Source organism: Nyctereutes procyonoides, unplaced genomic scaffold, assembly GCF_905146905.1.
Source record: "Nyctereutes procyonoides isolate TBG_1078 unplaced genomic scaffold, NYPRO_anot_genome, whole genome shotgun sequence".
Classification (NCBI taxonomy): Eukaryota; Metazoa; Chordata; class Mammalia; order Carnivora; family Canidae; genus Nyctereutes; species Nyctereutes procyonoides.
Genome location: NW_026575082.1, coordinates 24137299 through 24163963, shown reverse-complemented (window position 1 = coordinate 24163963; position 26665 = coordinate 24137299). Strand labels below are relative to the sequence as shown.

Here is a 26665-nt window from a genome sequence, read left to right as displayed (position 1 = left end):
AATATCTTAGCATTTAATATCTGCTTAATAAGCAAGCTAAAACATGTAAACTGTTTTTAGATTTTAAAATGTGCTGTCAAGCTGAAATCCTGTGTTCAGCTGTGTATCAGGAGACCAAACCCTTCTCCGTGCTCAAGAGTGTGCATGACAGAGAAAGGCACAGACTCCAATCACAGCATACTAATTCATAAAATGTCCCAATATAGTGATTAGATGCATCAAGAGTAAATTTAAATATTTCCTTTGAATTATTCTCCAAATTTGGCCATTAAATATTTAATACAAAGTCTATCCCAATAGCAGTGATCCCCCACAGGGTTGCTTCTGGAAGTCCCTCTGACATTTTGTCTTATCACATCATCCAAACAATGACACGTCTAGAAAGAGGCCACTCTGTTTTCTGAATATCAACTCAAGGATTAGAACTGAAGTAAAAGCAGTTAGAACCAAAGGAAACAGACACACACATTTTCAAACACACTCACAGAATCATGGCAACTCTCGTATCTGACAATGGCTGAATTTCATTCCAAGCAGATAATTTAATGATAGCTTTGCTAGTAAAAAAAAAAAAAAAAAAAATTCAAGTAAAATGCTCAAGCATATTTCAATATAAGGGAAAAGGATCCCTCATTATAAGGGAAAAAGCAGCTACAATTTAAAAATTTACTGCACAAGAAATCAACATTAACTCTGAAACAAAGACTAAGAGGATGTTGGCCTATGGAGACAAAAGTCTGCCACGTGGCAGGGGGTGTGAGTTGGCTCCCACATCTGTATCTGCTCGAGAACCACAAACTTGAATCACGGTTTAGGAATATTTGGGTTTAACAATAAACTTAAAGTGTAATATTATTTTCACTTTTCCTCTGCAAAAGAGTTGAAGAGAACACAAATGATTCATGGTAGAGATTTATGTTGTACGTGAAAAAGTACCATGTCCATATAGATTTGCTTTAAAAAATTTGATCATGACAAGTTTCAGGTAAAAATCATTTTTAAAGGGTCAATTTTTCATTTACATCTGACCAATACATCTTATTTACATACATAGGACTCAATTTTTATTCCATTTCCTTCATATAAAGTGTGTTATTTTAAATGTATATAACTGTTATATACCATTTTTTCAGAAACACTAAATATCCCCTCATTCACTGGCAGTTTTGACGATAATAGTTGGTCTCCACATTGAGAAATGAATATAGTTAAAAGCTCAAGGAATAACATAAAGATGAAAATCCAGTGTTAACACCATGTGTAGGGCCACATCAGTCATTCAAGGAGTCAACGGCTTCATCTGCATAAGTTCTGGTTGCAATAAAACACAAAGCAAGTAGGATTCTGAAGACCCTGAAGAAGAGCTTTGACTTATGACATTAACCGCTGCTTAATGCTGTGATTGATGTTAAAATCTTATACTGGGTTCATTTTTCTCTTCAAAAAACACTGATTTTTCTAGTAATATTTAACTTTAAAAAGAAGGTATCTTAGGCCTTTAACCCTCAGAGAACTGGTATATTTAGGCAACTAACGAAAAAAAAAATAATCAGAAGCATGTGTCCTTGTCCATAGTCTCCAAAGGGTTAAAGTGCAGAAATTGTTCTATCACCTGTTATATAAGGCACTCTATTCCACTTTTTTCTTAAAAGAAACTTTCTCTTTGGTTTCTTGTAATTTTTCAGTGAGTCTATCCTTTGTTTCTTCCATTTTTTCTGTGAGAAGCTCCTTGGTCTCTTCCATCCTGTCTTGTAGATACTCCTTAACAGGAGGCGGTGTCGACATGTAGCCCCGACTACGCAAATACTTCACAGTGAAGGAGGTTCCTCCCAAAGTCACAGTGTATCGGGCAGGTGTTGCAATCTGAGGGGAAAAGCAAAGGCAGGAGATCAATGGCTCATCAGGACTACTGTCTTAAGCAAAAACAATCTGAAATTAAAATTTTTAGTAACGATAAGAGTATAAATTACTTTATTGGCTACAGGGTTTTTCCCTCTTTTGTAAATGTATTTTATAAACATCTGTCACTGAGACACTGACCCAAGGACTACAGCATATTCGCAGAAGCCCTGGAGCCTACAACCACGTGCTAGTGAACCCGGAGACAGACGCCCTGGGAATGTGAGACGATGCCTCAGGACCAATAACAAACATGCACTTGCCTCTGTTCCTTAAAATCCCTGCTAACCTGTGGACATTGTGTATCTAGAACGAAACCAGACCCAAACTACTTCAAATGGTGAGAAGCAAACATGGGCCAAATGTTTATTCTTCATTGAATTTAGTTTAGTTTCACTTCCAAAACCCTTTGACTTTTCCAGGCCTCATGCTACCTTCTCATTACAATCCACCCTGGGTCTGAAATCCCAACTGGGAACTTTCATGAGGAAAAAAAAAAAAAATCTGTGCAGGCATGCACAGATTTAACTTTGCCCAGAGATTTAAGGACCAAAGCTGAGTACTAGATGAACTGGTCAAAGAACAACACAAAAGTGGAGAGCATCTGTATCCCATTCTGATAACTTCAGTACCAAAACCCTTTGAAAGAGGGGCCTATGCTCTACATCTCCAATTTGCCTCTTCATTTTCTCTTCAATTTACTCTAACCAAGCCTTCACCCCCACCTCTCATCACAGTTGATGAGAGGCCTGTGAACCGTCAGAACCATGGAGACAGGTTCCCCCTCTACTCCTTGGAGCATGCCCTGCCTGGCTGCTGTGCCCCTACTTCCCTGATTTCCTTCTGCTTTAGAGGCTGCCCCTTTCCAGTCCTTCCTGCCCATTCCTCTTCCTGTTGCCTACCTCTGAACACCATGGGGCAGCACTGTACTCCCTCTCTCCAGCCACCTCATTCCTCAGTCGTCTTAGCCCAGGATCATGTCTGTAGTACCATTTGTACATTAATGATTCTTAGATTTCCAGACTGAGCCTTTCCCCTAAATTCCAGTATATACAACCTCCTACTCATTTCCACCTGCATGTCTAATAGGATCTCAAAATGTCATTTGTTCACAGCTGCTTCATGATGTTCGATGGTCCTGCCCCAAACCTACTTCTCTCAAAGCTGTCCACATCTCAGGAAATGGCAACTCTATTATTTTATTTATTTATATAGAGTGTAGAGGGAGCCCCACATGGGGCTTGATCATGACAACCCTGAGATCATGACCTGAGCCAAAGTCAGGAGTCAGACTCTTAATGGATGGAGCCACCAGGACACCTTCCCTCTCCTCTCAAAAGATTGACTGATTGATTGATTGATTTGGGGGAGAGAGAGGAGCAGAGGGGTAGAACCTCAGACTCTGCAGAGCCTGATGAGGGGCTTGATCTCATGTCCCCAGATCATAACCTGAGCTAAACCGAGAGTCAGAGGCTCAGCTGACTGCAACTCTATTCTGTTTTTTTGTTTTGTTTTGTTTGTTTTAAGATTTTATCTATTAGAGAGAGAGAAAGCACAAGCGAGGTGTGAGGCAGAGGGAGAAGCAGACTCCCCATGGTGCAGGGATCCCTGACACAGGGCTTGATCCTGGGACTCTGGTACTATGACCCAAACTGAAGGCAGACACTTAACTGAATGAGCCACCCAGGCGCCCACCCACGACTCTAAAGTTGCTCAGGCCAAAAACCTACAAGACAGCTTTAACTCCTTTCTCTTGCATAATTTACATTCAATTCATTAAAAAATCCCACCAGCTCCATCTTCAAAACATATCTAGAATCTACCTGCATCTTCTGGGCTTTCCTGTTACCCCTGGGTCCTGGCCACTGTCAGCTCTTACCCACACCACCGCAATAACTCCTCCTGCCAGGTCTCTAGGCTTCTACCCTTGCCCTCCTATATAGGCTGTTCTCAATACACAAGCCAAAATGATTTTGTTAAAACACAAGTCAGATACTCAAAACTGCCCAGTGACTTTCCACCTCCTCTGAGTAAAAGCTGAAGTGCTCACGTGGCTGTAAGGGCCCCCAATCTGACTGCCGCTCTGTTGCCTCTCATCCCAGCCACACTGGCATCCTCCCTGTTCCCGCCAATACTCCAGGTAGCCTGCAGCCTCAGTACCTTGCATTTGTGTTTCCTCTCCTTGAATGCTCTTCTACCCAACTCCCTCACCTGCTGGCAACATCCCTCTGAAGAAAACAAAATACCCAAAAACACCCCAACACAAACACGTCCTCCCTTGCTGCTGTTCTTTCTTCTTAGCACTTACCATCATCTAAACATGGTGGTGTGTGTGTTTTAACTTTACCTTCTTTACCCAGCTGGCTCCCACCACTAGAATATAAGTTCCATGAGGGCATGAATTCTGTACCATTTTATTTAATTACAGTATTCCCAGTACTAGAATGGTACTTGACACATAGTAGGGACTCAAAAAATTTTTGTCAATTAAACTAAAGGTTCACTTCTGGGACAGTGATACAGGGCTGAGGAGTGTGTCCTAGTCTGTGTCACAAGGTTAAACCCAAGTGTGTTTTCTCCTCTTTGCCACACCTCTTTTCTGAGGCTTTGCCTTATTGAAGCAATAAATCCCAATGTTTTGTCACTGCACTTGAGAAACTGTGGGTTACAGAAAATACCCAGGAGAATCCCCTGTACATTTCCCACTTCCCAGAGGAACACTGAGTGGGATGAAACACTGCTGACACTAGCCTACCTACATGTACAGGTTCATGTTTCAACTTCCACCCAACAAACATATGCTGCGCACTGATGTGCCCACAAACCACAATACCAGGCATTGTGAAAACACAAAGAGAAAGAAGACATGACTCTGAATTCCTGAGCACTTAAAATCAAATAAAGAAACCAAATATTAAAAAAACAAAAAAGCCCCACACAACTAACGCCAGACCATGATACGAACTATTAAGAGTTATACATGCTATGGGAACACGGGATAAGGAGCCATTAGGGAAATAGCATAAATCATCATGATAGTTTGATTTACTAAGGTAAATTATACCCATTATAGCTAGAAACTTGATCATTTATGGATTTATTAAGTTTTCATGTTGGAAATATTCAATTAAGCTTTAGCTCTCCAGTCAAAATTACAATAAAAAAAAAAGATCTCCCAAGATTTCAGAGGATTTTAATGAGGATAACAGAATAAAACAACGTTACTGGTACTACCAGAAAACCATACTTCTAAGTATTTTTATACAATGAAAGTAAAATAAGATAGCACCTAGTTTCCAAATGTTTTCTACCTGTTTTCTTTATCAGGATGAAGATATATAGAGCTTGGTAATTGTCAACTTAGAAAAGTAAGATTAATGTGGCTAAATTCTACAATTTACATGGAGTCTCCTCTTCCAAAAGAAAGACCCACAGACATAGAAACTCTGCTTATAAAGATGTCATCGTCTCAACTCCAGAGAACAGCTAGATTATAGACAACAAATTTCTAAAAGGAAATACATAACAGCTACTAAGTCTAAGGTTGATCCCATGTAACAATTTTTTTTAAATTTTTATTTATTTATGATAGTCACAGAGAGAGAAAGAGAGAGAGGCAGAGACATAGGCAGAGGGAGAAGCAGGCTCCATGCACCGGGAGCCCGACGTGGGATTCGATCCCGGGTCTCCAGGATCACGCCCTGGGCCAAAGGCAGGCGCCAAACCGCTGCGCCACCCAGGGATCCACGTAACAATTTGAATTAGACTTTACTACTTTACTTATCAAGAAGATGAACTATTATAAACAGTGGAATAAATGCTAAATATCACTAACAAGTCAAGTGACGTGTGGATCTCTGAATAAGGAAAACTAATATACTCTAAAGTGTGAGAAATGTCAAAAAGATAACTTCCGGAAATTTGGAAGTCCCACGTTTATCTGATTACAGCAGTTAGGAACGATCTATTCTCAATGGACTTCTTCCTAAACCATCATTTTATTTATAAAATCTAAACTTAAAAAAAAAAACTTTAGCCATTAGACTGGTATTTTATATGGCTATTTTAAGTTACAAAAGATAACTACTGGGAACTAACACAGAGTTTTATGAGAAACTGAGCAGGTTACCAGTTAAGCGTGAAGAGCAATTCATTCTTAACAGTACTTACCTTAAACAAGGCATATGCTGTTAGTGCATTTCCACTCTGGGAATTTTTCAGAATGTTTACTATGCTGTCAGGTAACCCAATGAGTTCTAGAAAAGGAACCACATTCACTCCTCTAAGAAAGAAACAAAATGATTTATATATACATGTCACTCCTCTAAAGAACAAAGTAACGTCCATGTATATATGTGTGTGTGTGTATATATAACATACATACACATATATACATACACACGTATTTATGTAAGCATACACACAAACTTCAAGGGATAAACACTTTCAAAGTTTTCTGAAAACACCAAAACCAAATTTTGTTTAAAAGTCACTTCTGCATTGTCGAGCACTGTGATTTACCTCTAGAAGAACATGATGTACAGAAACATCAGGATTGTACTTTATCTTACCACTTGTAGCTTCTGCTTTCCTTCCGCACAGAGACGTATATCCCTAATCACTATATTTTAAACAGAAGGATCTAGCAGAGTAAAATTAATAGCTTTAAGTGACTTGAGAAGGAAGAATCAAAATCATTAACTTGGTCTTAGTTTCCTCAAACAAACACTACCTCCTCAGAATGCTGATTCAAACTTCAAGACCTATGCTTTCACCTCTAAAATTGCACCTCAAACTATATTACTGTAAAAGCAACATTATAACAGAACTTATTGTGGTGGTATGTAAAGAATAAATGATTCTATGGGTTTGATGGAAAGTTCAATTATTCTAAGTGGATGCCTCTATCCTGTTAGCGTAAAAGGCAGGTGAAGAAGCAATTACCATAAATTGCAACAAGTTTTTGCAGGGAGGGAGAGAAAGCAGAGAAGTCTCTAATACGAGCTGCTAAGTTCTATTTTTAGTTTCCTTCTTTATCAACATATAGCTATACTGGCATGTGCTGTCTTAAGCTCTCTCCCTCACTCTGTGTTGTTTTATAGACATTGTGCCCTGTGATCCCAAATCAAATTCTAGTTCGTTCTTTTCTTTTCTTTTTTCTTTTCTTCTCTTTTCCCTTCCTTCCTTCCTTCCTTTCAAGATGTATTTATTTTAGAGAGAGACAGAACATGCCAGGGGGGAGGGCTGAGGGAAAGAATCTCAAGCAGATTCCTCACTGAGCATAGAGAGCCACGTGGGGCTCTACCTCACAACCCTGAGATCATGACCTGAGCTAAAATCAAGAATCAGATGCTTAACCAACTGAGCTTCCACAGTCTGACAGAAATCTGGGCTCCACAAAGTCCAGCTCTATGGACGCTTCAACTGATGCAGAAATACACAAGGGCAAAAGCACATTCACAGTCAGGATAAAATGCAGTGAAAATCAGGCAGGAGTTTGCCTCAGAACAGATCTGTAACTTGAGAAAGCTGAGGCCCAACACACACGGCATCCAAGCGTAGAACAAAGCCGCCATCAAGCTACGTTTGATCAGATGGAGCACTCCGGGCTGGATGTAGGATCTCTGCAAGGGTCTGCCAGAGAGCAGCGGCAGTAAAGCTTAAATTAAAATAAAATCTATTCACATGTATAATTCAGATCTCCCTGAAATCTGAAAAGCCTAAGATCTTTATCACTGAGCTAAATAAATACAGAATGGCACTTTGTTTATCATGTCTAGAAAGGCAGCAATGCTCGTTGTCAGAGTGACGAAAATAAACACTAGGTAGGAATGCCGTGTGATGTCAAATGCCCATCTTTCAAGTTAAAACTATTTTTTCTTCCTCCTTTTAATAGTTAAGTAGGTAACAAATACCAGCTCTCTGCCCAGCTAAAACAAAATAAAATAAAGAGAGCCTCTTGTCAGTTGAATTGAAGACCTATATTTAATACAATCAACTCCAATTTGATAACAGAACCACATGGCAGTGACAGATACACTGCCATTAGAACAAATGCTAAATACTTATTCTGCAAGTATTACTTGTGATAAGATCTTTACTTAGAACAAATCAACTTTCTGAAGAGATAGGATTTAATAAAAAACATTAAGAACTGTTTCTGGGAAGCAACACATCCTACTGAACATAAACCAGCTGTGTGGGGCCAAAACTGCGGCACAGCGATGGCTGGGCTGGGGTGCGGGGTCTGGCAAAGTCCCGCGCTGACGGCCAGCCACAGGCAAACTGTGACAGGTAAAGGGACAGGACTTCAAGTGCACAGTCTTACCACCATGTTTACACGCAAGGACTCTCCAGAAAAAGGGGGAAGAATAAAATAAGGGTGCATTCCACAGGGGATGGCAGTGTCACCACTGCCTTTGGTGCCAGATGGCACTGAAAACCTCTTAGGTATGATTCATTATCACTAAGTTACTTGCGGTCTGCTTTCTTCAGTTTAGAACTCTTTTACCTAAGAAGGCAAAGAAAAGTAAATGGAACAAAAGTGCTCTTTTTAAGAGCCCAAATCAGAATCTCATACTCAATTAATTAAAAACAGATTTCTCCCTGCAAGGACTTCTGGCCAAATGCTTATAAAGGGCAGCCTCAGGAGGGCAGAGCTATCACTCATCACTTTTCACAGTATGGCATCAGAAAATCCTCAATAGCTCAAAAAAGAACATTTGACATATAGACAGCCATTAATTATATAGAGCTGAATGCCAATAATAGTTTTTATCCAAAATGGCACAGGATTTTATGCTGTTAAAAACTAGAGCAGTTCTGAAGACTTCTATAAATATTATATATGTACAGAAAAATGTCATTAATGAAAAAGATAATTCCATATAGTGTACATACGAGGATATTCTGTAAAGAAAGGGACAATTCAAAAAAAAAAAAAAGAAAGGGACAATTCTTAAAGGATAATGATACACAATGAAGAAGGCTATAATTGAATATTAGGAAGCTAATGGAGAGAAAGATGTGAAGAGAATCAGAACAGCATCAACTACACAAGGTAAAAAAATCCCTTCAGAATTTTTGTAGAGAAACACTCCTAATCCTGTGTTTTCTCAGAATAAGTCTTCATTATCTTTTAATTTAGTAAAGAAAACAACCTTTTCTCAAGGAGTAAGCTTTACATATAAAACTCACATATTTTATTAATACCTTAATATCAAGCCATTAAATGTAACCAAACACTGAAAACTGATGGATTTCTGGAAAGAATAAAATCATTCTAGACTCATAAGGAGAGTTTACTATAAAATGTCAAAGTGAGGTCCAATGTGCCATTTCACTGTCCTCAGGATGCGAGCTCACTGAGCTGCCGTGCCCAGTCCACCACAATCCAACACAGCGCACTCAAAAGAACAGGCACATACTGGAACACCTTGGTTCTAGAGGCAGGAAAACACTGGAAATCACTGGGATCTGTTTGTTTGTACTCCTGTTCCTAAAACATTGTAAATAATATAACTTATCTTAAAAGAAAGGAAGAGTATTTAACAGAAAAGGGTGCATTCTAGACATTCTGTGTTTTACAATACCTACAGGCTAGGCCCACCAAATTAACTTTTTTTAAAAGTTTATTTTAGTTGTGGTAAGAACATCTAACATGAGATCTAAACCCAATTTTTAAAGTGTATAACAAATTAACTTCTGATCAGAACAAAAGGCCTTACCTTGACACGTATCAGGTGTGGGTAACACTAAAACCTAAGTCTGCAATTTGTTCATTTTTGTATCTGCAGCAGATATTAGCCAGGGTTTGGCAAAATATCATACGAATTTCCCACCAAAATCATACATATGGCAAAATAATAGATATATTTTTACATTTGTGAACACTTTAAGGAATATCTAAGTATAGAACTCAATAGTGCTGCCAAATTCCCAAAATCTCTTTATTTCTGTGCTATGCTAAATGTTAATAGATGAGAGTAGGTGCTTTGAGCTAAGACTCCAAAATATTTTGAGAAAAGCTAAGTTATTTTGACTTATTCTTCCTTAATCTCATTAATATAATGGGAATTACATTACCTACTTCATATGGTTTTTGTGAGGATTAAATGAGATGATAGTTTAAAATTTTCATATAATCCCTGCTATACATGCTAAGCAAATTTAGCTATGAAAATGTCAAAAACTGCTATGAAAAGCAGTCATATTCATCAGTTCAAAACATTAAAGCATTTAAAAAACTATTTATTTAAGGCTTTCATTAGTATAATTAAAAAGATTCACATTCTGACAAAGCAGGGGAAGGTGCTCAACCAAGCAAAAACTTACTTTATAGCTGCATAATAAAATGTTCCAAACCAAACACCAGAAGTTATTAGATGCACTGGAATCAAAACTTTCCCATATTGTCTAAATGTTTTCTTAAATCGTTGATATAGATTAATAGATTTGTCTTGTAAAGGATCAGGTTCTTCCTTTTTTTCTGAAGAAGTTCCAGGGGATGTGGCTTTGGATGACATAACCCTCTTGGATAAAATATCTAGCTCCCACTGTTTATGGTGAAGGACCCCCAGCTGGGGTGGATGAGCAGTGAATGGCTTCCTTTCCTTTGCGACACACTGGACAGCAGATAAGTGCAGCCATTGCTTCTGACGGCCCTGTACCAAAACTACTCTGGATTCAGCTTTGTATAAAAGTAATGGTCCCTTTATGTTTTGACAGTGTCCAAAGAGACTGGCTTTATGTGGTTCCATGCATGTCCTATGTGCCAGTCGGAATACAGACCTCGGTACATTCCATTGCATTTTGAAGAACAGTGATTGAAGGATTTCAGCTTCTACAGAGACTAGATAATAAAAAAAAAAAAAATTAGACTATACATAGATTTCCATTTTAAACCAGTCCACTTAAAAATAAATCATTAACAATTAGGAAGTAACAGACAGACATTGCTACCAAATCCACAGAAATTAATGTTAAGGTATATAGTTTGAACATACTACGATTTAAAAGTCTTACTAAAATAAGCATCAAATAAGTTATTAATACAACTGTTAAAGTCTGATAAGTAGTTGATACAAAGTGCCATTTTTTTTCTACAATGCCTTCTGACTAAACTATCTAAAATTATAAATCACATATGTTTTTGGTTGGTAAGTAGAGAGACTTTTCGACGTAACTAAAAGGTTTTTTTTTTTTTCTTTTAGATAACGTAAGACAGTATAATATAATTTAAAAAGAATGTAGTCTTTGGAATAAGACAGACCCAACTAAGCTAACAGTGGTATTATTTTGAGCAAATTACCTAGCTTCTCTAGACATATGTTTCCCCACTAGTAAAATAGAATTATAGTATGCATTACTATATGGCAAATCAATTCCCTTCTCTCAATATCAGGCAGCACCACCTGAATACCAATCTCTATCCCCACCCTACACCAGCTACCTTACTACTTCTCCTATATTGATTTCATTTTTTAAACTGTATACTAAATAAGAATCTATATGAGTTAGCACTCCAACAAATTAGCAATCCAATAAATACAAATACTCTATTTTACATGAATATTTATTGCCTGGGAGTACAAAGTTGTCTATCATTACACAAAAATGTCCATTAAATGAACTGTCCCTATATGAAATTAATTCCCTAACTCACCCCTCCCTAATTAATAGTTAACATCAGTTCTTATCAGGCTCTCACAGATAATCCAATAGCACAATGTAAATAAATCATAAAATGAAACTGCACATCTTGCAAAAAATAGGCTCCCAGGAAACTTTAAAGATGATACTGGAGATTGCTGCAATGAAAAGTAGTCGGTGACAAGTAACAATCTGAAGGTTCAGACCCCTTAACAACCAAAAAAAAAAAAAAAAAAAAAAAAAAACCATAGAGATGGTTAACAGGTGCTTCAATTAATGACTTAAATATTAAACAACAAAGAAAAGCCATAGAGAAAAATGATTAAGTCCTTAATTACTGGGCAGCCAGGGTGGCCCAGGGGTTTAGCACCGCTTTCAGCCCAGGGTGTGATCCTGGAGACCTGGGATTGAGTCCCATGTCGGGCTCCCTGCATGGAGCCTGCTTCTCCCTCTGCCTGTGTCTCTGCCTCTCTGTGTCTCTCATGAATAAGTAAATAAAATCTTAAAAAAAAAAATAAAAAGTCCTTAATTATTTAAGTACTTTTACTTTGACTTCTTTGTTCCCCTAGAAACCAATCTTTGGGCTAGTGGTTTCCAAAACTGGCTACGCATCAGAATCATGGCAGGTTGGGGATGTTGAGACAAAGAAGAGATGGTTTGAAAAACCTGATTCCTGGTCTCCATCCAGACCTAATGAATCATAATCTCCTATAGACAGGTCACACCTGACAATATGAATTTGGAGGTCATTTCTCTAGGCCCAGCAAATGGCTTCCATATGTAAGACACAGGATAAAAGTGCATCAAGGAAATAAGGCCCATGAAATTAACTTTTAACTTAAAATTAACTTTAAATTACAAATGAAAATTAAAATTAATTCAAAGGACAACATACGGGCAATGGCTAGTGACAGTGCAACTCTACAGACTTGCAAAGGTCATCAATCACAATATTGATGACATATACAGTAAGACTCCTCAGATTTCAAGGAACAAACCTGTTTCAGACGAATACAAGTAAAAGTAGATGGCAAGTACAGACGGAGTAGTAGCGTACGTACTCTGGAATGAACAGGCTTCAGGAACAATAAAATCTAGGCAAGACAGAAGTTATCTTGCCGCACGGCTAGCACTGTGTATAATGGCCTCAGCTCACTTGTCAGTTTCCATTTCTAGATTTTGTTAGTTGGCTAATCTTTCCAATTAAAGATAAAAGATTTTGGTCAATGATAGAGGTGTCATTCCTCACAAACTCTAGTTAGATCAAATCAGTTGTATCTGGACACGATGGGTGGACCTGAAGAAGCTATGAACTAACAGGCCATTATTTCTGATATAAATAGAGACCCAGAGTGATAAACCTGAATTTCTTCCAGTGAGATACAATAATTTCTGTAAGACATTTTTTAAATCATGAGACTTAGATTATACCAAAAATTGCCTGTTATTTCCCTGCCTCGGCAGTATGAAATTTTTATATGTATAGACGAGGCACTGTTTTAAACTGCTTGTTGCTTCAGTTATGGAAATAAATGATGAAGTGCATTACTAGAACCAAGTGAGGTGACAGGTTACGTTGCTTGCTGTGGCTATCCTTTTCCACTTTAGAACTGCATCATCAAAGCCTTTAACACTGCAAGTGGCTGGCATATGCATGATTAATGGTGCTGATTCTCAGTGTACAATCCTACTATGTACGGTGGCGGGGGGGGCATCATGAATAATTTTCATGAGCAGGCAGTAGAATTTACCAACCAGGAGCCTGGAAGCCAAGGTCAGACTGCCCAAGTCCACATCTTGGAAATGCTATAAACTATGTACCATTTGGACAAGTTAATCAGCCGCTGCCACCACCCACCACCACCACCACCCCTGCCCCAAGAACGCACCTTGGTTTCCAATTTATAAAACAAGGTTAATAATAGCACCTACTTCTTAAGATTGTTATGAGATAAAATAAATACATGTGAAATATGTTTGAAAATGAGGAATATGTAGCAAGTGCTCAGAAAATGTTACAAGTTATTATTTGTAAGTTTGTAAGTAAACAAAGTAGTCTGTTGACCTTATTTACAGTGACACAGCCTAAGGACCAGGGCCTGAGCTGAAAGGAGATTATACATGATAAACAGTTCCTAGGACGGCTCTGGCACAAAACTTGAAAAATTATATGAAATTGTACCTAATCAATCCAATAACAGCTAGCCCAAGACCAGGCACGGTTAAGCAGTTAACACACATGTGAAAGTTAGGAGCCTCTCATATAGCAATTCTGAGGCAAAGAGAAGGTGAAGACACATAGGTCAAGATTAAAGGTATAAGGTTTCCAGTTATGGAATGAATAAGTCACAGGAATATACATTGTTAATGATATGGTAATAGCGTTGTATGGTGACGGATGGTAGCTACACTCGAGCCTAGCATAGTGTAAAAACTTGTCAAATCACTACCTTGCACACCTGAAACTAATGTAACATTGTGTCAACTATACTCAAATAAAAAAAAAAAGAAAAAAGTAAAGGTATAAGGAAGCAGTGGGAACTAAAAGAAGAGAAGCCAAGTGAAAGGAATGACAGAGAGAGAAGAATGGATTGGAACAAATGTCAATGAGAAAGCACAAATGTTAAAATGCTGTTGGAATTCTAGAAAAGCTATATTCTAAATTTCCAGTTCCATAAGGCAAGGAATTCATTTATGAGATTCCTTTCCTCCCTCTATATCCTAACCAAACCCACACTACTCAAGATCATGTCAACATATTTCTATTTCTTAAACCTGGAAGCCTAAGGCATTCAAGTGGCACCAGAAATACAATACCTGAGTGCAAAAGGAACTAACTAATGTATATGCTGTTTTTATATAAGACATAAAAACACAGTAACTAAAAAGTTAGAGTTGAAACAACAAATTCCAACAGCAAGATTTAGTTCTCTATTGTGTGAATTCAAAAAATGTTTGTCAAACAAAATCTTATTTGGAAGTTCAATAAAAAAATAAATAAAAGCAAAGTTGCTCAGGTTAAAGCAGGAATGAGAGAAATAACGTCTTCTGGCTTGTCCTCACCTCCTCCAACCTATGGACCACTGCCACAGATGCCCTAACTATGAAAACAAAATTTGTCCACAAAGTGGACAAACTCTCTGTAAATAACGGTCTTACTTCAACTGCCATTCTCCTGCAAGTCACAGCCCAAGCACTAATACCCTGAGCCCTGAAAGCTAGCAAAGAAACTCCACTGAAAACGTAGATATTAGAATCTTCTTTTTTTTCTCTGTGGACTAACTCTATGTTTCCGGAAGGCAAGAAGTTTGTCTTGATTCCCAGTAGTTACAGGGACTAGAGCAAAACCTGACATCTAGTGGTGTTCAATCTAATTCGGTTCCACGAATGTCAACAATTTGTCAGCTTTTAAAAGACCCAATTGATCTCTAATAAATGACTTCTAAAATCAACAGAGCATCTTCAGCTTGGGAAGTTTTGAGGACTTAAAAGTTAGCATTGTCAACTTAAAATAACTATGATATGTTAAAAGCTTGAAAGGAAAAAGTAAACAACATAGACTATAAGCAGAATGGAAATTCTAAGAATCAAAAGGAAATGCTACAAAACAAAAAACACTGTAACAGAAATGAAGAATGTCTTTAAGGGATTCATAATCCAGAGAGCCAAGGAAAGAATGGGTGAGTTTGAAAGGAGGTCAACAGAAACTCCCTAGACTGTAATGTAAAGAGGAACAAAAAATGAACCCTCCTCCTCCCACCAACACACATATAAAAAAAAAACAGAACGAAACATCCCAGCATATGGGACAACTTTAAAGGTGTAACATACACATGATAGAAGTGCCAGAAGGAGAACAGATAAAGAAGTATAAGAAATATCTCAGTTATTACATGAGAAAATTACTAATAAGCACCAAACCACAGGTCCAGGAAGCTCTGAGAACCAAGAGAGATAAATATCTAAAATCTATAGCTGAGCATATCATATTCAAGTTACAAAAAGAAAATCTCGAAAGCAACTGGAAGCAAAAACAAAAACAAAAAAACACAAAATAACAAACATCTTATCTAGAGGAGAACAGGAATAAAGTTGAGCCAACATTTCTTCAGAAACCAGAAAAGAGTAAAGGGACTATTTAAAGTGTGTATAGAAAAACCATCAAACTAGAATTCTATATGCAGCAAAATTATCCATCAAAAGTATTAAACAAAGGTTTTATTAAGCAAAAAAAAATTGGAAGGAATTCACTGCCAACAGATTTGACTTTCAAGAAGGAAATAACATTCGAACTCAGATCTTCATTTTAAAAAAAGATTGACAGGGAAGGAATCAACAGAGGTAAAATAATCTTTTTTATTATTAATTGATCTGGAAGACAATTGTTTAAAGTAATGCTAGTAAATGCACTAAACGATTAAAAGTACATAATAAGTGAAATTTAAAAATAGCACTGTCCCAAAGAATTGGGAATAGTCTATGGTAACACTCCATGGTGAAGTACTAGCAACTACATATGAAGTATTACAAAATCATTTGAAGGGGACTTAGATGAGATAAAAGTGTATTATGAGCTCTAAGGAAAATGTATTTAAAGTTGATTTATCTAAAATGTATTTTAAAAGTACAACTGATCACTCATGAATAAATAAATAATATATTAAAAAATAAATAAAAAGGGGCAGCCCGGGTGGCTCAGCAAGTTTAGTGCCGCCTTCAGCCCAGGGCTTGATCCTGGGGACCCAGGATCGAGTCCTGTGTCAGGCTCCCTGCATGGAGCCTGTTTCTCCCTCTATGTCTCTGCCTCTCTCTCTCTCTCTCAGTCACTCATGAATAAATAAATGAAATATTTTTTTAAAAAAGTGCAACTGAGGGGCACTTGGGTGGTACAGTCAAATATCTGACTCTTGGGTTTCAGCTTGGGTGGTGATCTCAATGACCTTTAGACTTTCTTTCCCCTCTCCCTTTCCCTCGCACCACCACCCCCCCCCCCCGCCGCGTGCTCATGCTCTCACTCTCCTTCAAATAAAATATTCCACCAAAAAAAGTGTAATTGATACACTGAAAGAGGAGATAAAATAGAATCATATAAAATTCTCAGGTAAAATCACACAAGGCAGAAAAAGGGAAAAACAAAGAACAAATAGCAATGAATAAAAAACATTTACCAACATGGTAGATTATTAAGCCAATTAAAAGACAAATTGTCAGAGATTTCTTTTTTAAAAAACTAACTGCATTTTGTCTAAAAAATCACTTACTTTATAAAGACTCAGATTAAGTTACAAATCAAAGGATGGAGAAAAAACACATTAATACTGATTTTTTTTTTAGAAAGATGGAATAGTTATATTAATTTCAGACAAAGCAGACTTTAGAAATTCCTTGTTTATCAAAATGAAAGAGAGGTATTTCATAATAAATAATATAGTGGTAATATTAGGAAAAGATAACAACCCTAAATATGTGTAAATCTGATAAAAGAAGATTAAAGTACAGGGCAAAAATTGACAGAACTGAAAGGAGAAATAGACATTACCACTATTATAAGTGGAAGCTTCCAACACCCCCGTTAGTACTTGATAGGCCAAGCAGTCAGAAAATCATTAAGGATATAGTTGAACTAAACACTATTAATCAACTTGATCTAATTGACATTTATAGAGTACTCCAACAAGAGCAGAATATACATTCTACTCAAGCTTATTACATGGAGAGTTCAACAAAACAGACCGCGTTCTGCGCCATAAAATAACCTTAACATATTTAAAAGAATAAAAATCATGCAAAATATGTTCTCAGACCATAATGGAATTAAACTAGAAATCACTAACAGAAAGATAGCTGGAAAACCCCTGGAAATTAAACAAATAATTCATACATAGGTCATAGAAACCTTAAGATAAATTTTAAAATATTTTGAATTAAAAATGGAAATGCAACGGGATCCCTGGGTGGCGCAGCAGTTTAGCGCCTGCCTTTGGCCCAGGGCATGATCCTGGAGACCCGGGATCAAGTCCCACGTCGGGCTCCCGGTGCATGGAGCCTGCTTCTCCCTCTGCCTGTGTCTCTGCCCCTCTCTCTCTCTCTCTCTCTGTGGTTAGCATAAATAAATAAAAATTAAAAAAAATGGAAATGCAACTTATTGAAATTTGTGGGATGCAGGAAAGCAATGACTGTGGAGAAATTAATGGCACCTAAGGCACATATCAGAAAGAAAAATGATCTAAACTCAATAAGCTAAGCTTTCATTCTAGGAAACTAGAAAGAGAAGACCAATATAAACCTAAAGCAAGCAGACATCGTCATCACCACACCATCATCATAGCAACAATCAATGAAATTGAAAAGGAAAACAATAGAAAATGTAACAAAACCAAAAATCTGGCTCTGTAAAATACCGATTAAATTGGTAAATCTCTAGCTAGGTTTACCCAGAGAGAAAACACAAATTAGTAATATAAGAAATGAAACAGGAGTATTGACCCACAGACGTTTAAAAAGCGATAAGGAATACTGTTAAATAACTTGGTGCCCACCAGTATGGTAACTTAGCTGTAATGGAACAAGTCCTTGAAAAATATTAACTACCAAAACTCATACAGGAAGAAAAATATGACCTAAATAGCCCTATCTATATCTTTCAAAGAAATTGAATCAATAAGAATTAAGCTAAAAAAGAAAGAAGAAAGAAAGAAAGAAAGAAAGAAAGAAAGAAAGAAAGAAAGAAAGAAAAAAAGAAAGAAAGAAAGAAAGAAAGAAAGAAAGAAAGAAAGACCAGGCCCAGGTGTTTTATTAGTGAATTCTGTCAAACATCTATGGCAGAAATAATGTCAGTTCTCCACAATCTCTTCCAGAAAATTGAAGAAGAAAGGCTTCTAACCCATTTTGTGAGGCTAGCATTAGCCTATGACCAAAACTGGATGAAGCTCTCTGCTTAAGGAAAACTATAAACCAATCTCTCTCATGAACATATATGTAAGTCTTCAACAAAATATTAGCAAATCCAATCCATCAATGTTTAATACACCAAACCAAGTGGGATTAGTCTAGAAACTAAAGAATGATTGAATAATTGAAACTCAATATAATGCATCATATCATCAAGCTAAAAAAAATCATATGATCATGTGATTGTATGGATTGATATAGCAAAACCACTTGACAAAAATCCAATACCCATTCATGATTTTTTTAAACTCTGAGCAAACTAAGAGTACAGGGGAAGTTCCTCAATCTGATAAAGAATATCTACGCCAAACTCACAGCTAATGTGGTACTTAATGGAAAAGAGACGGGGCACTTTCCTCCTACTACTAGGAGCAAAGCATGGATGTCCTCTCTGACCACTCTTACTCAACACTATACTGCAATTCCTAGCTATCGCAAGAAGACAAAAAAAAAAAAATTGATACATTACTCACTCAATTTTAAAACTTTATAATAACCATAACCAAGACAGTGTAGCACTGGAGAACGCAAAGTCACACAGATCAAACAGAACAGGGTCCAGAAAGAGATGTACAAAAATACTCTTTGTAGTATTTTCTGGGCTGTTATTTTCCTACTCCTTAATGAATTTGATGCCTTCAACTTAATTTCTATTATATAATCCACCTCCTTCAATCTATTCCGCTTTTGAGCTTTCTAATACAAGAACTGGGCAACATATACAAGCTGTGATAATGAGGGAGCCATTGTTAAATTCTTAGTCTTCAAGAAAGGTTAAATTATGCCCCCTAGTGAATTCTCAAAAAATTTCATTAATAATTCACTGATTTTTGGAACAGTCTGAAATGTCAAATGTATCATTTGTATAAAAATCAATGATTTTTTCAAATTTACTATAAATAAATAAATTAAATAAATATATTCATTTACACATTTTTTTTTTTTGTCTTTCAGAGGACCTAAATTTCATAAGGCAAGCCACAGTGATTTGTAATGGTAGCACTGGTCCAGAATCTCATGATTCTATTTCCATCCCCTTCTTTTTTGGGTCTGGCTGATGTTATTCTATTGCACTGGGAGAAATGCAGGCTTTGCAGTCAGAAAGATTTGAGTTCCAGCCCTTTCTGGCATCATTTTACTTAGCTTTTTTCCTCATCCCTAAGTGGGGTTTTATTTATTTTTTTTTTAAAAAAAAGATTTTATTTACTCATGAGAGAGAGAGAGAAAGAGAGGCAGAGACACAGACAGAGGGAGAAGCAGGCTCCATGCAGGGAGCCCGACGCCGGACTCGATCCCGGGTCTCCAGGATCAGGCCCTGGCTGAAGGCGGCGCTAAACTGCTGTGCCACCCGGGCTGCCCTAAGTGGGGTTTTAACTACACCTTTATCCTATGGTATTTATGACGATGAAATGAGAGAAAATAAGTTTCTAGCATTAAGTATGCTATAACAATAATTAGTCCTAGTTTTCCTTCTTTATCTTCTCATCTATAGACTTGGCCAAACAAAGTTCATATTCTTCCTTCATCTAAACTTTTATCATTCTTCCATTTGGGTGATCCATGCAAAATCCCAGCTTCCTTAGCAATGCATTCCTCCTGGAAACCATCTGGTATTTCTCCACAACTGAAGTTCTGAAACACATGATCCCACTTTCTGCAGCCTCTTCTACTTACAGCCTTCCTTCCCTTATTCTCTGGACTGTAGCTCCAGGGCCTTACACCACCCTACCTCCTATTTTTCTTTCAAATCTAATAGCTTTTCCTAGTTTCACTCAGAAGTCTTTAACCAGCCTCAATTCTAGGGTGCATTACTTGAACTACTACTTTGTCCATCTGTAAATACCAGCCCACAAAAATCTAATCTTGAGCTAGAGCAACTCTTTTTCCCACAAGCATCTTACAGCTGAGCAGTAACAAAAATCACACAACTGAGTAAACTAGTACCCACCATACACTCAGGGTACCTCACCTTTCAGAAAGGCTCTGAATGTTATATGACAACCCACACTGGTTCCTGATCCAATCTGCTTCCTCTCCCTTTCCTTTCACTGACCGTTGCACAACTTTCTCAATCTCTTCAAACCTCTTATATTTTATTTTCAGCCCACAGTAAAATATAAGACACACCGAAGCGTATTTCTCGTGTTTAGAACTCTCCAATTTCTTAGAGCCAGAGCCTAAGCCCTTACAATCATCTACAGTGTCTCACGTCATTTCCTCCCTTTTCTTCTCTGAATACATCCCTAACTCTTTCTTCTTCTCACTCTGCTCCAGCCACACTACCCCCTGACCCCTCGCAGCTCTTCCCACATGTTAAAGGGGCTACTGTAAGAATTCTGCACTGGCTGTTCCCTCTGCTTGGAACAGTCTTTCTCAAGATGTCTGGCTAATTCTTTTACTCCCTGAGTCTGTTTTCAAACAGCATCCATTCCATGAGGCATGCCCGGACTATCCAATTTAAAATTAAAACACCACCCCAATCCTCCCTTTCCTTACCAACATTCCAATCTTCCCTATCTTGTTCTGTTTCTTTTTTCATAGCACTTATCTTGTAACACCCAATTTAATTTACTTATGTTTACTACTTAATGGCCCCACAAGACAGACGAAGATATACCCCTCTTTCCCTTTAAAAACGAGCCTGAGTCATTAGGAGTAAATTTTCTCAACTTCAGCCTTCCCCCTTCCAGAGTTACCTGCGTCCACACCCAACTCAGAATCCCTTAACTCCTTCCTCAGAAAAGAAACTCAATCCTCCCTCTGTGTTCTAGATCTAACCTCCTCCTGTCTTTTCCAAGACTCTGCTCAATCATATTTTCCTTGTATTTTTCTCCTTCCTGTACTTCAACCACCCTCTCCTCTGGCTTCTTTCCTTCAGCATGTAAGATATGTCATTAAGAAAACAGGTCTCTCTGTGGTATCTACTCAATTTCCTTAAGGATCCTTAGTTCAGTGGCAGCAGTTTCTGCTGTAATTTCTGACCCACAGAGAAGAGCAATCACAAAGTTCTTCATGGATGATGGGGCTCCCCTCATAAATTTATTTCTGTCATGGTGAAAGGTATCTCATCCAGACCCTCCCAGAATGGGTAAATTGGTCTTACATGGTAAAGCCACTCTACCATTCCAATCTCCCAAGGCCTCTGGATTCCTTCCTCTAGTATACAAGGCAAGTCTGGTATTTTAACTTCATGTAGCATGGGTCCCCTTTTGGTCCATGTTTTAGCCAACTAAACTGTCAGAAGCCCTTAACTCTCTCAAGCTATAACAGTGAATCCAGAATCTTAGCTTAGTGGTCCCTATATCAATAAATTTGGCCTGGTCCAACTTTATGTTCCTTCTATCATTATCCCACACTTTAATATCCAATCCCAGAAAAACTCCCCAGATTCCTATGTGTATAATAAATAATCATGTGGTTTTTAGAGTGCAACACACCTCCTCATGGGATACACTTTGAGGCTTCTCTTTGAGGGCTTCCTAGGACTTGAGTCTAGCAGCAGGGAAGCGTAGTAGGGTAGTTCCTAAGGAGAACCAGCTATCTTGCAAGGCAAATACCTCATGAAGGCCATTACAGGTACTTCACACAAAGCACGGCTCAATTCTCAAAAAGGAGTGGAAAGGCTGCTTTTACTGGCAAAGACAATGGATTGAAATTTAGGGGTTCAGTACCCCCATTCCAAATTTAAAGATTGCATTCCTTCTCAATCAATGCCCTCATTTTAATACCAGGTACTCTGTTAGATGGGGAATTCATTTTACATTGTAACTGAGCCATTTTGCAGGATGAGACTCTAGGTTTGGTTTCCAGCAGTCTCAGCTCTGCATCTACAGGAGATGAGTTTCTTTAGGGCAGACATAAAAACTTTCAGGTTATTTACACAGAGCTTGAGTTGCGAATCTAAAGACCTGAGCTCATCCTTTTCTTTCCTCTTTCGCCAGCACAGTTAGCAGCCAGCAGTCAACAGCCAGTCTCATACTTGTTAATTTGACCAAAAATGTTTTAAGTCATCAAATATGTGATCATCCCATCCAGAACCTTAAGATGGTAATGTTCTGTGTTCTGTATGTCTCTATTGCCACATCACATCACGGGCTACCAGTGTCCTTGTTACCACTGGAAATAGTCTTTAGTGCCTTTACATCTAACCTGATTAGGGAACCAATTCCAAGAACACCACAGCCGATTCAAAAAACTCATCTTTAAGAATCTGTTCCTCTAGAACCACTCTCAGTGCCAAAATCTGAATCAGACAAGTTTCTCCAGGGATACAAAACCAACAGGAAATAATACATAAATATATCTCTATCTATCTGTCTTTAGGTTTATCTATATTTGGATGAATGGATATTTATTTCTAAGTATTAGAAATCTATTATTAGATCATTCACCTAAGTAAATACAGATTTATTTTAAGGAACTGGCTCACAAAATTATGGGGGCCAGCAACTCTGAAATGTGTAGGGCAGATTTGCAGATTAGAAACTGGCAGAAATCAATGCTGTAGTCTTGAGGAAGAAGTTTTTCTTCTTGAGACACCTCAGTTTAAAATTCAGGCCTTCGATTGATCGGACGAGGCCCACTCACATTATTGAGGGTACAATCCTTTACTTAAAGTCAGTTGATTACAGATGTTGACCACATGTTAAAATACCACCACCATAACACCTAGATTAGTGTTTGATTAAATAGATAGTACAGCCTACTCAAGTTGACATATAAAACTAACCAATCACACATAATGAAATTAGATTTCTCAACCAAATCTTACTTTCAACTATACCAAAAACATTCAGAACAAGAATATCTTATGTGCTCCAAAAAGGCAATAAAATTTAAGCAGGACCACTCTGCTGAATGGATTGGCACAACAGTCCCTCCGCAAGCCTGGAGAAACAAACCCTCCATAAGCCACCTCTCTCCCACCTCCAAGGACACTGTGCTTAGGAAGTTGCAAGACTATATCTACATTTAAAAAAATTTTATGCTTCAAAAATGTGATCTCCAACTGCATAACAGAAATTACACTTTAAGATTATACTTCTGTGTGCTGTCCCTTTGGAAACTAAGGACTTAAAAGGAGGCATGGTATCTACTGAATCTGTTGCTTACCTTTACTTTAAGTAGAAAATTTGCAAGTTACTACTCCATTTTCTGTTACTGACAAAAATACAATCCAAACCAAGAGAATCCAAAGCAGGCAGGGTGAGTAATGAGCCAAATAACCAAAGTAGTACAAAAAGAAATCTTATATGTGGATTGAAATAAACCCTATATGACCCTTAAAAAAATTTTTTTTTTAAAGCTTTTCTTGGCAACTCATTCAATCAATAAGCACCCAGCTATGCCAGGCACTATTCAAAGCACTCAGGTTAAATCACTGAACAAAAGTGATGATCTTTGCCTTGTTGCAGCTCACACTGTAGTGAGATAACATTGAGTTATTTTTTCTCTAAATATAATAACCCATGCAATTATATATATAACCCAGCTGCATGACTTTGGCCAAATTACTCAAGCCTCATTTAAAAACAAAACAAAACAAAACAAAAAACCAAAAAACAAAAAACCTACCCCCTCCCTCCCCCACTGGATTACTAAGAACTAAATCAGTTCAAATATGTATAGAACTTAGTCTGGCACATAGAAGCTACCAAAATATTAACTATTATTTTAATGCAACTTTCAGAAAACCAGATATTACTCAGGCAATAATGGGGGAAAATAACACCAACAGTAGTTTTAAAGCATTTTTATCTGGCCATTCACTCCTTCCTTACCACTGCACAAGAGTTCTCCTATTCTCCACTCAATTTGCATGATTTTCAGTGAAGATTGATAAAAATCATAAAACGCGATCTCTATATATCCCATGCAAGACATATATTCATGGTGGAGTTTGTGCAAACTCATAGTTAAGAGGCTTTTAATCTAATGAAAAAATGTCTTTAGAAGTCAAAGTTAGATTCATTTTCCCTAAAATTACAACAGCACTTATCTCTAGGAACTTGAGCATCAGAACCAGCAACATGGGCTGTCCTCGCCTCGTTCTAAGGGGTGGGTATGCACACAGCACACCAGTCCTAGGACCTACACTTTCGTAGTTGTCCATCCTCGAGAACGGACACTCTCAACACCGCTCACGCACATAATAAAGGATCCAAGTGCAGGCATCTGAAACCGAGAGCTCGTCCTCATTTGTTAAAAATAGGCCTCGTCCTGGTCCAGGAATGGCTGGCTCACTGCGGGCCAACCACGCAGCAAGGCTGATGCCCACCGTGCGGAGGGGGCTCGACCGCGAAGTACCCGCCGCAAACCTGGCCGCCTCCAACGCCAAGTCCCATTACCTAACTACCTCCGGGCAGGTAGGCCAGGAGATCACGTCTTCAAGACAGCTTCTCAGGGGATCGATCTGGGAAAGGATTCAAGGTGAACCGCAAATCTAATCACACGGCTTTTACGCCCTCAAGGTGGAGACGCGCTCAGGCCAAATGGCATTAAAACGCAAACGCATCAGGAGCCCCAGTTCACAGGGAGTTCTGACCCTACGTCTCAGGAGGGAAGACCTGAGCCAGGGAGCTTCCGACTTTCAGAACAGGGGGTGCCTTGGGCTGTAGCGGAGCCCTGGGAGATCTAGGAGACCTGGAGACGTAGGAGATCTGGGAGATCTGGAAGACCTGGGAAATCTGGGAAAACTGGGAAACCTGAGAGATCTAGGAGATCTGGGAGACCTGAGAAATCTAGGAGATCTGGGAGATCTAGGAGACCTGGAGATCTGGAAGACCTGGAAATCTGGAAACGGGAAACCTGAGAGATCTAGGAGATCTGGGAGACCTGAGAGATCTGGGAGTCCTGAGAGATCTAGGAGATCTGGAAGACCTGGGAGACCTGGGAGATCTAGGAGATCTGGGAGACCTGAGAAATCTAGGAGATCTGGGAGATCTAGGAGACCTGGGAGACCCCGGGAGATGAGAGATCTAGGAGATCTGGGAGACCTGAGAGATCTGGGAGTCCTGAGAGATCTAGGAGATCTGGAAGACCTGGGAGATCTAGGAGATCTGGGAGACCTGAGAAATCTAGGAGATCTGGGAGATCTAGGAGACCTGGGAGACCCCGGGAGATCTAGGAGATCTGGGAGACCTGAGAGATTTAGGAGATCTGGGAGACCTGAGAGATTTAGGAGATCTGGGAGATCAGGGCGAACTGGGAGATCTAGGAGACTGGGAAACCTCGGTGACCTGGGAGATCTGGGAGACTCGGGAGATCTGGGAGATCCCGAGAGATCTAGATCTGGGAGACCTGAGAGATCTCGGAGACTGGGAGACCTCGGTGACCTGGGAGATCTGGGAGACCCGGAGACCGGAGGCCTGCGGACGTGCGGAGTCAGGCGGTCCGTCCCGTCCCCGCAAGCGTGCCTGGCATCCCCCGGCATCCCCCGGCATCCCCCGGAGGCCGCAGGGTCGAGCCAGGGCCCGCTGCCTTCGAGGACGACTCTACGGCGCGGCTCCCCGGCCCCTCGGCAGCCGTGCTCCGACGGAGGGCAGAGCGGAGGGAGGCCCGGACCGGAGCCGCTCCAGTCCCCCAGGCCCGGCTCGGCCAGAGGAGGGCGGGGGCTGCGCGGCGCGCGCGGCGGACCCCGGCGGGGGGGGGCGGGGGCGGGGGCGCGCCCCGCGGGCAGGTGCCCGACCCCTCCCGCAGCTGTCGGCGCTCTGGGGCCCAGGCTACCTCTCAGGAGGCTGACGCCCCCGCCGGGTCCCGTCCCGCCGCACGGGCCGAAAGGCAGGTCTCCGAAGCCGCAGCGGAGTCACCGGGACAGTGACCCGGTCGAGCGCGGGTCAGGGCGCCGGAAGCCACGGGGCCACCCCTCGCCGGCCCTCCCTGGCCTCCGCGGCCGCCCGCCCTCCCGCCGCGCCCACCAACGGCGTGCGTGCGGCGGCCCATGCGGCACCGCGCGGTCTCGCCAGGCCCCGCGCGCGGCACGACGGAACTCGTAGTTCCGGCGCGAGGCTCGCGCGGCGCTCGCTCCTCCGGCCGGCGACCGCGGCGTCAAGGGGCGGGCCCCGCCCCCCCCGCCCCGGAAGTGGTGTCACAGCACGCGCGCGGCGCGGCCGGCCGCTTCCGCAAACAGAGCCGTGGCCGCCTGCGTGGGTGAGTGAGTGCGGCG

General features: G+C 39.7%; 2 protein-coding genes across 2 annotated transcripts in view; one reads left to right on the top strand and one right to left on the bottom strand.

The window, feature by feature from the left end:
• Positions 1-979: 979 nt before the first annotated feature.
• Positions 980-26422, bottom strand: LOC129514490 (protein FAM210A). Its single transcript, XM_055333102.1, has 4 exons — positions 26227-26422; positions 10234-10750; positions 6070-6181; positions 980-1863 (listed from the first exon to the last, which is right to left on the bottom strand). Exons 2-4 carry the CDS (start codon positions 10707-10709, stop codon positions 1630-1632), a joined length of 822 nt encoding a protein of 273 aa, XP_055189077.1. The 5' UTR covers positions 10710-10750; positions 26227-26422; the 3' UTR covers positions 980-1629.
• Positions 26423-26606: 184 nt separating this feature from the next.
• The window catches only part of LOC129514583 (mRNA cap guanine-N7 methyltransferase), a 33360-nt gene continuing 33301 nt past the window's right edge, over positions 26607-26665 (top strand). The window contains exon 1 of the mRNA XM_055333265.1: positions 26607-26649. The gene's annotated coding sequence lies outside the window, so the exon portion shown is untranslated. The remainder of the gene's footprint in view (positions 26650-26665) is intronic.

Bases quoted from the DNA above. Each gene is read 5' to 3' on its own strand.
- LOC129514490 (XM_055333102.1), bottom strand. From the start codon at position 10,709: ATGCAATGGAATGTACCGAGGTCTGTATTCCGACTGGCACATAGGACA. The intron at 6,182-10,233 runs GTAAGTTTTTGC...TTTCTTTCTTAG, and splicing joins TTTTATTATGCAGCTATAAA to AGGAGTGAATGTGGTTCCTT. The intron at 1,864-6,069 runs GTAAGTACTGTT...TTTTCCCCTCAG, and splicing joins CAGCATATGCCTTGTTTAAG to ATTGCAACACCTGCCCGATA.